Source organism: Rhinatrema bivittatum, chromosome 6, assembly GCF_901001135.1.
Source record: "Rhinatrema bivittatum chromosome 6, aRhiBiv1.1, whole genome shotgun sequence".
NCBI lineage: Eukaryota > Metazoa > Chordata > Amphibia > Gymnophiona > Rhinatrematidae > Rhinatrema > Rhinatrema bivittatum.
In genome coordinates, this window is record NC_042620.1 from 149,693,042 (window position 1) to 149,708,535 (window position 15,494).

General features: G+C 42.9%; 1 protein-coding gene across 1 annotated transcript in view; it reads left to right on the forward strand.

Moving 5' to 3' along the window:
* PGAP1 (post-GPI attachment to proteins 1) overlaps positions 1–15,494 on the forward strand; it is a 283,616-nt gene that overhangs the window by 217,745 nt on the left and 50,377 nt on the right. The window contains exon 23 of the mRNA XM_029606060.1: positions 13,909–14,044. Coding sequence (XP_029461920.1) covers positions 13,909–14,044 — 136 coding nt within the window. The remainder of the gene's footprint in view (positions 1–13,908; positions 14,045–15,494) is intronic.

Here is a 15,494-nt window from a genome sequence, read left to right on the forward strand (position 1 = left end):
GGAGGGAGAAAAAGGGGGAAAAAACATGGATAAACTGCGTAGCTTGCTGGGCAGACTGGATGGGCCGTTGGTCTTCTTCTGCCGTCACTTCTATGTTTCTATGTTGTGCATGCTGGGAATGGGGACATTCTGGAAGCAGCCTTGAATTTCCTGAAGCATTCCCATGGGGAGGATAGCTAGTCCTCTGTGCCAGCTTCCAAGGGTTCAGGTGTCAGCCACCAATACATCTCTGGTGTAACAGGAAGATATTGCATCTCTTTCTGCAATTTTTGATGAGGAGCTGGATAGGAAATTCTGGGAGGCCCTGGATCATAAGATGTAGAGCATCCATGTACCAGCATCAACAGTATATCTGTGTCAATGCAGATGGACGTCCAGCACTTATGGGAGTCCATGCTAGCATCCAGCAGTAGGGCCTCAATCCTGGTTCCTGGAGGGGAATTGACATCAGATACTGCCACACCGAAGATAATCCCCAGTCCTTCAGGGAAAGATGCTTCTCAGAGATACAGCAGTTAGTTGATTCTAGGCCCCTAAAGATGATCATTGCCTTCTCTGAGGCTTTGTCTGCTAGCCGGGTAAGATCTGGGTCCATGCCCAGGATCAGACTTTTCTTATCTGGAGGTGTCAACAGGTCTCCATTCAAACTCTTCTCCTCCACAGGAAAGAAGAAGGTCCCCTTCTGCGAATGTCTTTGCTGATTTTAAGGATAGTGGATGCCATTCTGTTTATTTTGCAAAAGGAGGATGAATCTAGGGCTATGGCCATAAATTCTCCAATTTATGGAGCCCTGAAGGATATGGCAGTGCCTTCAGGAGGTGCAGATGAGGATATGGAAGAATCTCCTCTCTGCTGCTCCAGTTAATAAGGCAGACACAATATATTATGACCAGAAGGCTCCAGAATTTGAAAAGCAGCAGCTACTTCACCAATCAGTGATGATCATATCCACTTTCAAGAAAGCCAAGAGGTCTAGGACCCACTCCTTAATGCCCCTGGGGAAGGATTCTCATAACCTGGACATGATTGGGGGAGAGGTTTTTTAGGAAGCTGTGCTCAAAGCCTGCATAGCATCCTATCACCTCTTCATGATCCAGGTTATTCTGAAGTGTGTGAAAGAGGTGGCAGAGCAGCTTCCTCAGAAGCAGTGTGACACTTTGTAGTTATTGGTAGACAAGGGTGTGTGGAGTGTGGAAAGCACATGGTTCACTCGAACTTTGATGTTTTTTAAGACAGCATTGAGAGTTTCTGCAGTGGGTATAGGTGCACCCAGGCTTGTCTTGCTGTGGGCTTCAGGGCTCCAGCCAGATGGCCAGGAAAGACTCCCTGATATGCTTTGCAATGGAGATAATTTCTTTGGAGAAGAGGTCAAAGAAGCAGTGGGTTTTATTAATGACCATTTTGCAATGCTTCAAACCCATTTTACTGCCACTCCAGACCCTCCCTCCTCAACCAGGAGATATTCAAGTGGGGCGCAGAGGAGTCATGTTTCTCTGCCCCTCTCTCCCCTCCATCTCATCAGGAACAGGGTCCCTATGCTTGCTGTAGGCAGTAGAGGGTCCCAAAGCCACAGCTAGCACCAAAACCAATACTGGGGACAGGGTTTTGACTGCATCGAGGACCAAGATCCTGATATTTCTGCCAGAGGACCTTCCTGTCAGAGGCAGACTAAGGCTTTATGTGGACATTTGGGTCCTCAACATAATTTGAAAGATACAGATTATGCTTATTGGATGAACCTCCAAATTGCTCACTGAAAACTGCTTGGTTGGTGTCTCAGCATCAGTAATTGCTACAAAAGGAGCTCTCCTCCCGCTTAGAGGTAAATACAGTCAAGCCTTTTCCTCCAGGGGATTTTACTCTATTACTTCCTGATTTCCCCCCCCCCCCCCCCCCAAAAAAAAACAAACAAACCGGGGACTTCATCCCATTCTAGAAACAAGGATTTTGAACAAATTCCTGAAAAGGGGAAACTTCAAGATTGTTTCCTTGGCCACCTTGAATCCTTTTCTTGAAAAAGGTGATTAGCTATACTTTCTAGATCTTAAGGATGCTTACATCCACATAGAAATATTTCCAGGTCATAGAAATTATTTCAGATTTCTATTGGGGAACCACTACCTACAATATCATTTAGTGCCTTTTGGCCTAGTATCAGCACCACGTATATTCATAAAATGTCTCATGATAGAAGCAGCACATCTATGCAAACTGGGAGTGTGTTCAGCCTGGGATGGGAAGCCCACTTAGAGGAATTCTGCACCCAGTGCCTTTGGTCTGCTCAGGAAAAGCTTCATCAGGCAGACTTCCCAGGGCTAAGGGCAGAATAATATACTCAGTCTTTCAGAGATGGATTGACCAGCAAGGTTGTCTTCATCCAGATGAACAATCAAATGGCAATGTTCTACATTAACAAGCAGGGAAGGAACAGAATTGTACCTTCTGTGTCAGGCAGTTATTCAAATGTGGGATTGAGCCATCTCTCAGGGAATAGTACTCAGAGCCACCTGTCTAGCAGGTGAGGAGAATGTCTGGCCACAAAGACTATCTGTCCTGAACCCTATGAATGGTCTCTTGATTAGGGTGGAGTGCATCGGTAGTAAACTTGATATACCATGCATGGGGCACACCTGTGGTAGATCTATTTTTGTCTTCTCTGAACATAAAGAGCCTGCAGTGGGATTCAAGGCAGCTAGCCTCAGATGCCTTTAACCTGAACTGGAGTCAAGGTCTACTGTATGCATATCCTCCAGTTCCTCTAGTGGCAAAAATCTTGTTAAAACTCAAGAGTCTGGGGAACAGCGATTCTCATAGGGGTAGATTTTATAATTTAGCGCGAACGCGTACTTTTGTTCACGCATCAGGCGCGAACAAGAGTACGCGGGATTTCAATAGATACGCGCATATCCATTAAAATCCGGGATCGGCGCGCGCAAGGCTGCCAATTTTGGGCAGCCTGCGCACGCCGAGCCGCGCAGCCTGCCTCCGTTCCCTCCGAGGCCGCTCCGAAATCGGAGCGGCCTCGGAGGGGAACTTTCTTTCGCCCTCCCCTCACCTTCCCCTCCCTTCCCCTACCTAACCCACCCCCCCCTCCTACCTTTATCGCCGGATTTACGCCTGCCAGAGGCAGATGTAAATCTGCGCGTGCCAGCAGACTGCTGGCGCGCATCACCCGACCCAGAGGCTGTTCCGGAGGGCGCGGGCCACACCCCCGGGCCAAAACCTCGCCCGTTGCGCCGCCCCCGAATCGTCGCGTCACCCGTGGCACGCCCCTGAAACGCCGCGTCACGACCGCCACGCCCCGTCACGCCTCTCCATGCAAGCCCCGGGACTTACGCGTGTCCCGGGGCTTGCGCACGCCGCCGAGCCTATGCAAAATAGGCTCGGTGCGCGCAGGGGGGGTTTGGGGTAGGTTTTCGGGGGGTACGCGCGTATCCCTTTGAAAATCTACCCCATAGTGTCTTATTGACTAAGACATTGGTTTCCAGACCTGCAGGAGATATCTATTTGAAAATTAGGCTGGGGAATTCCCGACATCAAGATCAGGGGCTATTGCATCAACCCTGGCCCTCATTCTGAATATTGAAATGGTAACTTTGCAACCCCAGATCATTCTAAAGATGGGGCTCATATTCTGGTTTCCAGGAAGGATTCCATGAGAAGTTCTATGGATCAAACTGGAGGAGGTTTGCCTTTTGATGTGAGGGAAAGGCACTAGATCCTTGCTCCTGTGCCACACAAAAAGTGATTACCTTCTGCATCTTTCTGAGTCAGGTCTTAAGACCAACTCAGGATTCATCTCAGTGAAATTGGTGCTTATCACCATGTACAAAATAAACCCATCTCTGTACAGTCTTTAGTTGTCCATTTTATGCAGGGCTTGCTTCACTTGAAGCCTCCCACTATGCCATGATACCTCAACTGGGTATTGACCCAGTTGATGAAAGCTCCCTTTGAGCCTATAGACTCCTGTGAGCTTAAGTACCTAACCTGGAAGGTCATATTTTTGATGGCTCCAGGCCCTAGTGCCTTATTCATCTTATACAAGTTTATTCAGATAGAGTGGTTCTATACATGCATTCTAAGTTCCTGTTTTAAGGTGGTGTCAAACTTCCATCTTAATCAGCCATTTATCTTTCCAACATATCCTCAAAAGGTAAGCAAGTGCTGCACAGTTTGGATTGCAAGAAAGCCTTGGCCTTCTATCTGGAATGGACTGAAGCCCTTGCACAGTCCTCCCAGCTTTTTGTTTCTTTTGACACCAACAAACCTGGGATTTCTGTTGCTGATTGCATCTCTTTCTGTTATGGCAGGGCAGGTTTGAATTTGGTGGGTCACATCAAGGCTCATAGTGTCAGAGCTATGACAATGTTGGTAACCCACCTAAGATTGGCCACCATGGAGGAGTTCTGAAAGGCTGCTATGTGGTATTCTCAACACATATTCACATCACACTACTGCTTGGACAGGGACTCCCAATATGACAGTAGGTTTGGCCAGTTTGTCCTGAGGAGTCTCTTTGAGGTGTAGAACCCAACATCATTTCCCCAGGGCCTATTATTTTGAATCCAGACTGGTTTTTTTATTTTTTTATTTACTTAGATTTTATATTCCGCTTTTTGCACTTTTTTCCGCACTTCAAAGTGGATTACATTCAGGTACTGTAGGTATTGTCTCTATTAAGACAGAAAATACAAAAATGGTTTGTTGCTACCAAAAATAATTTTTGCCTGTTATCAGTGTGTGGTTTTTCAGAGTTGCTTTCCTGTAATGGATATCCTCCGTCCTCACAAAACCCACTCATCTCCTCTTGGAGATGGTTTCTCCAAGTCCAAACTAAATTATAGTCTGAAGGGGTCCCTCTCTGGACACATGGCAGTATAACATGCTGCATGTGAGTGGGACATGCTCAAAGTTTCTAGAAACCTGTTAATCAAATTTCCATGCTGGGCTCCAGCTGATGTCACCTCATGTGTGAGGACTGTCATCCTGCTGTCTTCAGAGACCACTTGCTACAGATAAGCAACTTTGCTTAACTGTCAAAATCATTAAGAATCACTTTTTTTCTTTCAGATTTTTATTTCATCACTACCTCCATTTTTAAACATGTTATTAAAGTCTCAGGGTACTTGCTGAAGCCCTTAATGCTATATATTCTGCATTCAGGTTAAACAGAGTGTGATTAGTTGTGATATAAATTTTAAAATATCTGCATGAACCCTTAGAACAGTGATGGCGAACTCCAGTCCTCAAGTGCCACAAACAGGCTAGGTTTTCAAGATATCCACAATTAATATGCATGAGAAAGATTTGCATACAATGGAGGCAATGCATGCAAATCTTTCTCATGCGTATTCATTGTAGATATCCTGAAAACCTGGCCTGTTTCTGGCACTCGAGGACTGGAGTTCGCCATCACTGCTTTAGATTGTACATGCCTAAGGCTAACCTATGGGTCCGGAACAATTAACCTCATTAAACCCCTAGTCATTCTATTGTTGTTAATTAACAACCACAGACTTCTTATGGCTAACGATCATATATATACAACTGGTTCGTAGATACCCTGCTCTTTTTTTCTTTTTTCTTTTTTTTTTCTTTTTTTTAAAGTTAGGTAAGACTAAATCTTACCGAACTCCAGTCCTCGAGTGCCAGAAACAGGCCAGGTTTTCAGGATATCTACAATGAATACGCATGAGAAAGATTTGCATGCATTGCCTCCATTGTATGCAAATCTATCTCATGCATATTAATTGTGGATATCTTGAAAACCTAGCCTGTTTGTGGCACTCGAGGACTGGAGTTCGCCATCATTGCTTTAGATTGTACATACCTAATGGGTCCAGAACAGTTAACCTCATTAAACCCCTAGTCATTCTATTATTGTTAAGTAACATCCACAGACTTCTTATGGCTAACAATCATATATACACAACTGGTTTGTAGATACCCTGCTCTTTTTTTCTTTTTTCTTCTTTTGTTTCTTTTTTTTTTTCTTTTTTTTAAAGTTAGGTAAGATTTGTATCCAGGTTTAATAGTGACCCATTTTATTTTTCCAAAATATTTACTGAGCTCAAATGTACACATTTATCTCCAGCAACTGTTCTGACTCTATATAACAGCAAGTTTTGCATTATTAGGTAGCTGGCATTATTTTTCAATGTACCAGAAAGCATTTTATATAGGTAAAATCCATAGAAATGGTCCAGATTAGGGGATTGTGTTGTGCACACTGTGGGGCAGATTTTTAAAAAGTACGCGAAAACAAGAGTACGCTGGATTTTAATAGATACGAGCATAGCCGTGCGTATCTTTTAAAATCCTGGGTCGGCACGCGCGCAAGGCTGCACAAAATTGGCAGCCTGCAGGCGCCGAGCCGCGCAGCCTGCCTCCATTCCCTCCGAGGCCGCTCCGAAATTGGAGCGGCCTCGGAGGGAACTTTCCTTCCGCCACCCCCCCCCCCCACACACACACCTTTATTATAAAAGTTATGCCTGCGCCGGCCAGCTGCCGGCGCGCGATTCCCTGGCCCGGGAGCAGTTTCGGAGGCCTCGGCCACGCCCCCAAAATGCCCCTGGGCCGGAACCACACCCACGGCCCTGCCCCCAGAACGCCCCTAGATGACGCGCCGGCCGCAACACGCCCCCCCCCCCCAGGAAAGTCCCGGGGCTTGCGTGCGCTGCCAAGCCTATGCAACATAGGCTCGGCGCGCGCAGGGGGTGGAAGGGGCAGCTTTTCAGGGGTTACGCATGTATCCCTTTGAAAATCTGCCCCTGTATGAATGAGATAGGAAAGCATTCAGCGCCAGAAGGAACTTGAATGCTTATCCTGGAGGACGGGATTCCAAACCTTTCAAGGGAAAGGCCACATGGGACATTTTTAAATCAGAGCTAAATTTTAATGCAGTTTTTGTTTTACTGATACAGTAGTACAATGGGATGCAGTAAACTAATGATATGCAAATGGCCCATGAGAGAGAGAACGTGTGAGATCACTGAACAGATTAAGTAGAAAGTTGTAGTCACCACTTGTAAACTGATTTCAGCCTACATCACTCCATGGAGCAATGCACTGTTAAATTTGTATTGCCCCACATGACAACTTCGCTCCTCGCAAAGGGACCCTCACCAGCCCATGCCAGGTTGTGCAGCAGAGATTGCTTTCTCTGTTGCGGACCCTGTTATCTGGAACTCTTTTCCAGAGTTGTTGTGCCTAGTGGACAGTTTAAAAACTTTCAAGACGCTACTAAAAACATGGTTGTTTAATTAGGCCTTTTATTAGGCTATGATACTGTTGCAAGCATTTTTCATCTGTCCCTTGATTGTCCTTGTCTTTTGTTGAAAGGTTTATGTAATATATAATCAGCATTTTATGTATGTTTTTTGTTTGTACATCACCTAGTCCTATTTTAGGCAATTAATAAATTTGAATAAAAGATAATGAGTGTGAGAATGTATGTATGTACATGAAAAAAAACAATTAAAAAAAAAAAAAAGAGGCAAGAAACATAAAACATGCTTTTTTAACTCGCAGGTCATTTGCTTGACATTAAACTGCAAATCCGCACTACAAAAAAAAAAGCTCTTCCTAATCTCAATTCTAGAGAGCCAGTGCCATGGGTACCAGTATCACAACTCATGGTCTGAGGATTACCAGCACACAAAATGTACAGTTGCACTTGGAAGTTTCCTTCTTCTTACATAATCACAAGAGACGGTGAGGGAGTGGGAAAGCTATCCAGCACTGGGCTCTTACCTGCAAAGCCTCCTACCAAGAGCTGTTAAGATGCCTTGGCCTGGAAAGAAATGCACGATGCAGCAGCCATCCTGCTCCCACTAAGAGAATCCTGTGCACAAGAGCAGGAGAGGAGCTCTGTCTCGGGGAGTCGTGCACCAGGGAAAATGAAAGAGCCGATCTGGTGGCAGTTACCAGGGGAAAGTCTATGGGATGAGATGCCTGGCTAGAGAGGAGCTGAAGGGAAAAAGGGAGAAAGAAAGAAAGAAGCATCTGTACTGAATGTGAAGGGGGTATAATTTAGGAGGTACTGAGTTTTTGTGCTATGGGAGCAGTGGGTATGAGAGTACAGTTGAATCAATACTGTGCAAACAAACTTGAAAGAAAAAAAAAACCCCACCAGTGACAATTTGGGATTGCGGAGCACATCGTTCTGCAGTGGGGATAAGTTTAACTCCATCTCAGACCCAGGTGTTAGATTTTCTGCATTGGAGAAATGTACACAAAGCTGTCTGAGCTTGTGTGCCTCTCTCGCTGCATTGCAGGGAATTGCCTAATACCATTATTTGAATGGAATTTGTTTTTTCAGCTCAAAAAACCATGGTAAATACCATGATTATGTGCATGGAAAAATGTGTGTTAAAACATAGGTTAAAACCCACGCTAAGTACAGTGAACTTTATTATATCAGCTCCAAATAAGGGTGAGGGATCCCACTTGAGATTGCTGAGCAGTTGGGCAGAGAGAGAGGTCTGGCCTTTTTTATGATTTCAAGTGCTGGGAAAGGGAAGAGACAGGATTTCCAGGGGTGTGAAAGTTTTCTTGAGCATCAATAATAATTCTAGATTTCTCAGAAGATGGCACCCCTCCTCCTTTATCTGTCACCTGAGGTATAGGAAGGAGGTGTGGTGCCCTCCCTCCTCTTCTTCAAACTCCCTTTCCTCTTTATTTATTTTATTTATTTAAAAGTTTTATATACCGTCATTAAGTTATTTACCATCACTCTTTTTCCCTCCTTTGCCTTAACTTCACCTTCTCCCCTTACTCCTCTTCCTTTTTCCTCTCATTCTCTTCCTTCCTCACACCCCATCCCCTCCCTTCACCCATCTCATTCACTCTTTCCCTCACCTTCCTTCACGTCACACTCATTCCTCATATTCACTCTCTTCTTTACCCCTTATTCCTTATCTTTACTTTTACTCACTCTTGTCTACCTCACTCATTCCCCTCCATTTTTGACGTCTTCTTAGTCCTTTGCTGGCCTGCCATTCTCTCCAGCAGTTCTTGTAATTCAGGCTCGTTCAGCTGGTTCCTCTCCCACTGACAGGGCTTGGCCTCCCTGCCCAGCAGCGTTTTATTTGGATGGGGCTGCTTGACTCTTTTCCCACTGGTGGGGGCCTAGGAAACCCTACCAGCCTTTCTACTGCCACTGATGTGCATAAAATAAAATCCCCCCCCCCCCCCCGTGTGGGGAGGATCCAGTCACATGAAGGAAAAGCATGGTGGGCTGGAAAAATGAGCAGCTGGCCTGCTTCTGTAGTTTGGGGACTGTTTCCTTGGAGAGTCTTATTGTACTCATAAATATTCTGGGAGGGAAATCAAAATAGGACATGTACCTTTAAAGAGTAAACAAATTTTAAACCAACTTTTATTGTTAATTCTGTTTAAAGTTAGAGTGAGGCTAGAGCACATATGAAGAATTGTTGAAATTGTTTTCCCATTGACTAGGATAGGGATTCCTAAACCTGGTTCTTGCAAACCACAAACCAGTCTAATTATTAGGATATCTACATGACTATATTTGCATAGGCTGAGCCACTGGGAATCTTAGAAAAGTATTTTGAAAGAGTGTGTAGACATTAGCAGTCATACTGGGAACTTCCACATTCTTTCAAAAAACATTGCTAATTCCCAGCGGCTCATCTGTGCATCTCTGACTTTAACAGCCTGCAGTTATATGGCATCTTCTCCTAAATCATCCTTGTGATAGACATTTCAAAATTATCCAAAAGAATAAGAGAACTGTAAGAAATTTCACCCTTACCCCCAGTCTCAATGGAAGCCTTTGATATGAAACTCAACTCTGATCAGATACTCCGTGGCATAGATGCTATACCCCTGCCTTTGGTTTATTATCTATTGAAGTTCTTATATTGATACCCAATTCATATCAAACTCTGTATTCTGGGCCCCTCCCAACACAGCCCCTTCTGTGAAACACAGCCCTATTGGGGGACTTGCACTACTCTGTAAAGACCATTCGAATACATTTGCCTGTCAAAATTGAGAACATTTTCCTTACTTGTTGAAATTGAACAGTTTAATTTGCTTCACATATTCCTTGCTTGCATACTCTGGAAATTAGACATATTTGCAGCCCTTGAGGACTGGCCTTGAGAACCACTGGACTAGTGCTACTTGATGTGAGCACCTTGACACATGGTCACCAAATATTGTTTGACAAATCACAATAGAGTTGATTCGCTCAGTTTGAAACAGGAAAGGAAGCTGAGGAAAATAGCTATTTGGGAAGGCCAGCAAATAAATGTAATTGTACAAAATTGGAGCAGAGGCTGCATGAGAGGCAGAATTAGATGAAAATGGGCATATAATGAGATATTTCTGGCTCATCTTGTTTCAAGTTCCAGTGAGATACTCATGCTTGAACTGATATTTAAAGGTGATGATTCAGAGGAACTAAAACAAATCTGTGAACCTGGAAGATGTAACCGGAAATATTGACAAACTAAAGAGTAGGAAATTACATGGACCAGGTGGTATGCATTTCAAAGTGCTGAAAAATGAAATTGCAACCCCACTAGTAGTAATTTGTAAACCATCATTAAAATCAGCGACAGTACCTAAAGATTGGAAGGTGGCCAACATAACGCCAATTTTTAAAAAGGTTTTGGGGTCCTCCCAGAAATCTGTACTGGGACCACTGCTTTTTTTAGCATATTTATAAATGGCCTAGAAATGGGAGCAACGAGTGAGATGATCAGATTTGCTGCTGATACAAAATTATTCAAAGTTGTTAAATCACAAGAGGATTGTAAGAAATTGTAAGAGTACCTTGGGAGATTGAGCATCCAAATGGCAGATGATATTTAGTGTGGACAAGTGCAAAGTAATGTATGTAGGGAAAAGCAGCCCAAATTATAGCTACACAATACAAGGTTCCACTTTGGGAGTCGCCATCTAAGAAAAGGATCTGGACATCGTTGTGGATAATATGTTGAAATCTTCAGCTCAGTCAGTGGCAGTGGCCAAGAAAGTGAATAGAATGCTAAGAATTTTTAGGAGGGGAAGGGAGAATAAAACAGACTGTCATGCCTCTGTATCGTTCCAAGATGTGACTGCACCTTGAGTATTGTGTGCAATTCTCATCATTACATCTCAAAGAAACAAATAGCAGAATTAGAAAAGGTACAGAGAAGGATGACCAAAATGATAAAGGAGTTGGAATGACTTCCCCATGAGGGAAGGCTAAAGAGGTTAGGACTCTTCAGCTTGAAGAGGAGAAGGCTGAGGGGAGATAAGAAAGAGGATTCAGATGAGTAGACTCAGGAACAATATAAAAAAATATTTCTTAATGGAAAATATGATGAATGCATGGAATGACCTCCAAGTGCAGGTGGTTGAGAATTAAATAGTTATGAAATTAAAGAAAATCTGGGATAATCACAGTGGAACCCTAATTGAAAAGTAACGAAGAAAATCCAAAGAACTGGTATCTTTGGCAATGTACCAGGAATGAAAATGGACAGACAGTCAAATGAGCTGGCGTATAATGTGAATATCTGAGACTGCTAATAATTGTAAATGATTTTATCAAGAGGAAAAAAGACCTCAGCACTGGTATAATTTCTGAATATTTAATCAGATTTGAGACCAGTCGGTACAATCATAGGTCTTGTAAAAACCTCTTTTTTATTTTATTGAAAACTCTCTTTTTTTTATAGTGTTAAATTTTTCTTTAAAACAAATTTAATGCTGAATCAGCTACTTTCAGTCTTGTTAATGCCAAGGTTCTGGTGTCTCATAAATCGGTTATTTCAAAAATGTTTTTCAGGCAACATTATAACTATCAGAACCCAGGTAATATTTTAGCAAGTTATCGCAGTCTGTGCAATTATTCCAAAAAGCCCATAGACCAATGAAACTTATATCAGCATTTCAAGAGAAACTTGTTGACTCCAGGTTCCCCCTTGATGACTTATGTACACGACCGCCATGGCACTGTCCAACATCACTCTTACTGCTCTGCAAACTTCAAGAATACCAACCGAATTGCATAAGCCTCCAGCTGATTAATGGGAAAGGGATGAAAAGTGGGACCCTCCAAAAAAGACAAAACCAAATTCAGATCCCAGCTCGGAAGTTTGAAGAACACAGGTGGTTCAACTATAGAAGTATACTCAGAAAACAGAAGGAGGTGGATTAGTGGAAGAACATGTGGCAGCAGGACTATTTTCTTTTCAGGCTGGGACAGCTTCGATATCGGTGGTGAATTGCGATGACATGGGAGGGGAAGGATTAAGAGTAATGTGGGAGTTAGGATATTCAAGAAAGGGGAGGGCAGAGCTTTCAGTCCTCATATATGGGTGATTAGCAAACTACAGGCTGAATCATCGATGACTCAATACTAGCGCAATTTAAGGAAACAAATACAAGAATTGACTTTCTCTGCATTTGCTCATTATAAAGACAGTGTTTCTGATCACTTTATGTTCAGCAAAGAGGATTTCAGAATTGCAGGCACTTTTATGTTGAGAGTCTTTCTTGTTGATTACTCCAGACATGGTGTAGATTAGGACTGTTCCTTCTTTTCTGCCAAAGGTGGTTTCGGATTTTCACTTAAATTAATCCATTTCCTTACTGGCTTTTGACAGGTCTCGGGAAAATTAAGAGTATTGGATCTTGCGCTCATTGGATGTCAGGTGGCATCTGTTGCAGTATCTTAAGGTTACTAACCCTTTGCAGACAAAGAGTTAGTAACTCCTTTATGGGGGAGTTAAAAAAAAAAAAAAAAAGGGGGGGGTAGTGTCTTCACGAGCCACAGTTACACGTTGGACTAAGGAGGTCATAACAGCGGCTTATGTGACACCAGAAAAGTCTTTGCCCAAGCAAATTAGAGCTCACTCTACTAGAGCGCAGGTGGTGTCCTGGGTGGAGTTACATTTGCTATCTCTGTCAGAGATCTGTAGAGCAGCGACATGGTCTTGCTTCCTTTCTCCAAACATTATCATTTGGATGTTTGTCCTTTGCCAGTGCGGTCTTGATGGGAGTGCAGGCAGCCTCCCACCCTTCTAGGGAGTAGCTTTGTCACATCCCACTTGCATGGACTGGCTTGCCTAGTCAAAGAGGAAAGTGAAATTACTTTTTACCTGATAATTTCCTTTCCTCTAGGACAGGCAGGCCAATCTACATTCCCGCCCTGGGCTACCTATGATGCTGATACATTGTTTTTTTTCTCATGAACATTGGAAGCCATTAAGAGTTAACTGGATCGCTGAGGATCTGGAAAAGTGAAGGTCGTCTTCTCCTGCTATTGTTATTGCATTGCTTTCTAGAGCCCAGTGCTGTTTGGTCTCCTGGAAGTTTAAAAAAAAAAAAATAAATTTTTTTTAGGGGTTCAAGAATTTTGTTTGAATGTTTAGTTGTCTACAGTTGGATTTTCCAGGAATACTGGCAGGCTGATGTCAATACAAAGCCATATATACAGTGATGTCAGTGAGTCAATTTCTTTTTCTCCCTCTGCTGGTTGAAATGCATAACCCACTTGCATGGACTGGCCTGTCTGTCCTGGAGGAAAGGAAATTATCAAGTAAGAAGAAATTTCACCTTTTTCTTACCCTGGGATTAATATTTTCTTGTACGTCATTAGTAATTATAAAAATTGTCTGATTAATTATGCGAAAGACTTGGCTTGATTCTTGGGCCAGGCTTCTGTCCCCTTGCCAACAGGACCTAGGGATACTGCAAAGGCAGCACTCACAGGCCCCAAGATGGAATCTGTCATTGTTCAACATACACCTATATAATTTATAGGAGACTTCAAGGAATCCTGGGACCACACTTTGGGAACTGCTGCTGTAGGTGCAACCCTCTAAAAGAAAAATCTTTAATATTTTTTAATTGCATTTTTGAGAAGGAAATAATTTATCGTTTCAGATCCAGTGTTCTTCCTGAAGATGACAAGATACTTACACTAAGAAGGTTTTGTGTGTCCGTGCTCTTGGTCATATTTAGCTGGATGACATGCGGGGCATTTGCCCTCTTACTTGTCTATCTTCACTATATTTTTAAGGTATTGTACTTTTTATTTATTATTGTTCTTGTTTTGGATATTTGTAAAACCTTATGAGTACTAGAGAGAGGAAAGAAAATGTTTGTACTGTGCCAGGGATTCACAATATTCAACCTTTATTTCAAGTGAACAAAAAAATTATTTTGCTTTACAAAATATTTTTTTAGCTCACCCAATGGATGGGAGAATTAATATTCCCTGAATCCCTATTGTGCAGAAATCTCAGATCTTGTGTTTCAGGGCCAGCAAAATTTGGACATTCTAAAGTGATAGTGTATTTGCGGCTTCTGAATGAGAGGAAAATGCTATTAGAGAAGGTTTCTTTTTCAGCTCCTGATCAAAATGTATAAAATGTAAACTTAATCCTCTATAATTAACTCCTTTTTTGTGTTGATCAAGTCTCTCACTTTGGAAATGACCATCATTTGGGGAGTAGCTGAGGATGGCTCAGGTGGTCCATATTCCCATTTTTGTCAACAAAAATGGGAATATGGACATGCATATGGGAGGAGAAATTCACATTTAGAGATTTAGTGCATTAGCGCATTTGCCATGGCTCTGGCTGAATCTGAGTGTGTGCTACCTGCTTAGGAATGTGCATTGCCAGTCGATACACTAAGGGCCAGTGGAGCATGGTATGTTCAGTGCTGAAATCACAATCCAGTGGAAGACCACGCTCTTGAATGTCTCTGACAACCCAACAACACACACACAGCTGACAGGTACCACGCTGTCAAAGCAACTCATCTGCTGAAAATGGAAGGAGTAGCAAGAAGAACAGAGACTGTGTGTGGGGCTAAGCAGGACTGTCAGGGACAGATTGTCTGTCACAGAGATGCTGAGCTGTGCAACAGGGAAGGAACATTTCTCTCACACTGAGTGAGTGCGCACAAAGCATTCTGAGAGAGATACAGGCTGTGAGTTAAAGTGCAAGAGCGTATGAACGACAGGCAGTAGGTCACAGGGATGGATGGAGTGTGGCTCAGTGACAGTCTGGCAGGCAAAGTGGAATAGCAGACACACCTTTTTCAAACATTTTTGACAGGCCCTTCCAGCTAGTATAAGAATAATTAAAAACTGCAATTTTTAAGAGATCATAGGATTTAATGGTGTGCTTTTGTTTCATTTACTGAATAATGGCATAGCACAGATTACTGTAAAGCTAGCAATATCTGTGGGTAGCACCATAAAGGTACTGGAGTTGACAGTAAGTACTCTCAGATTGTCACCAAGAATTTGTAACTTCTTAGTAGTCTGAAATGTATACTCAAAATACTCATAGTGCTACACTATATCATTGCATAGCTCCTAGATTTAGAAATAAAGAATAAAAGGAGTTCTGTGCCTTTTAGGCCATTACAGAGCTATGCCTTCATTCCGTATTTCTAGAACACCATATGCCATTAATTAAGCTAATCTACTTTCTTGCATCTTCATGCCCTCTTATAGT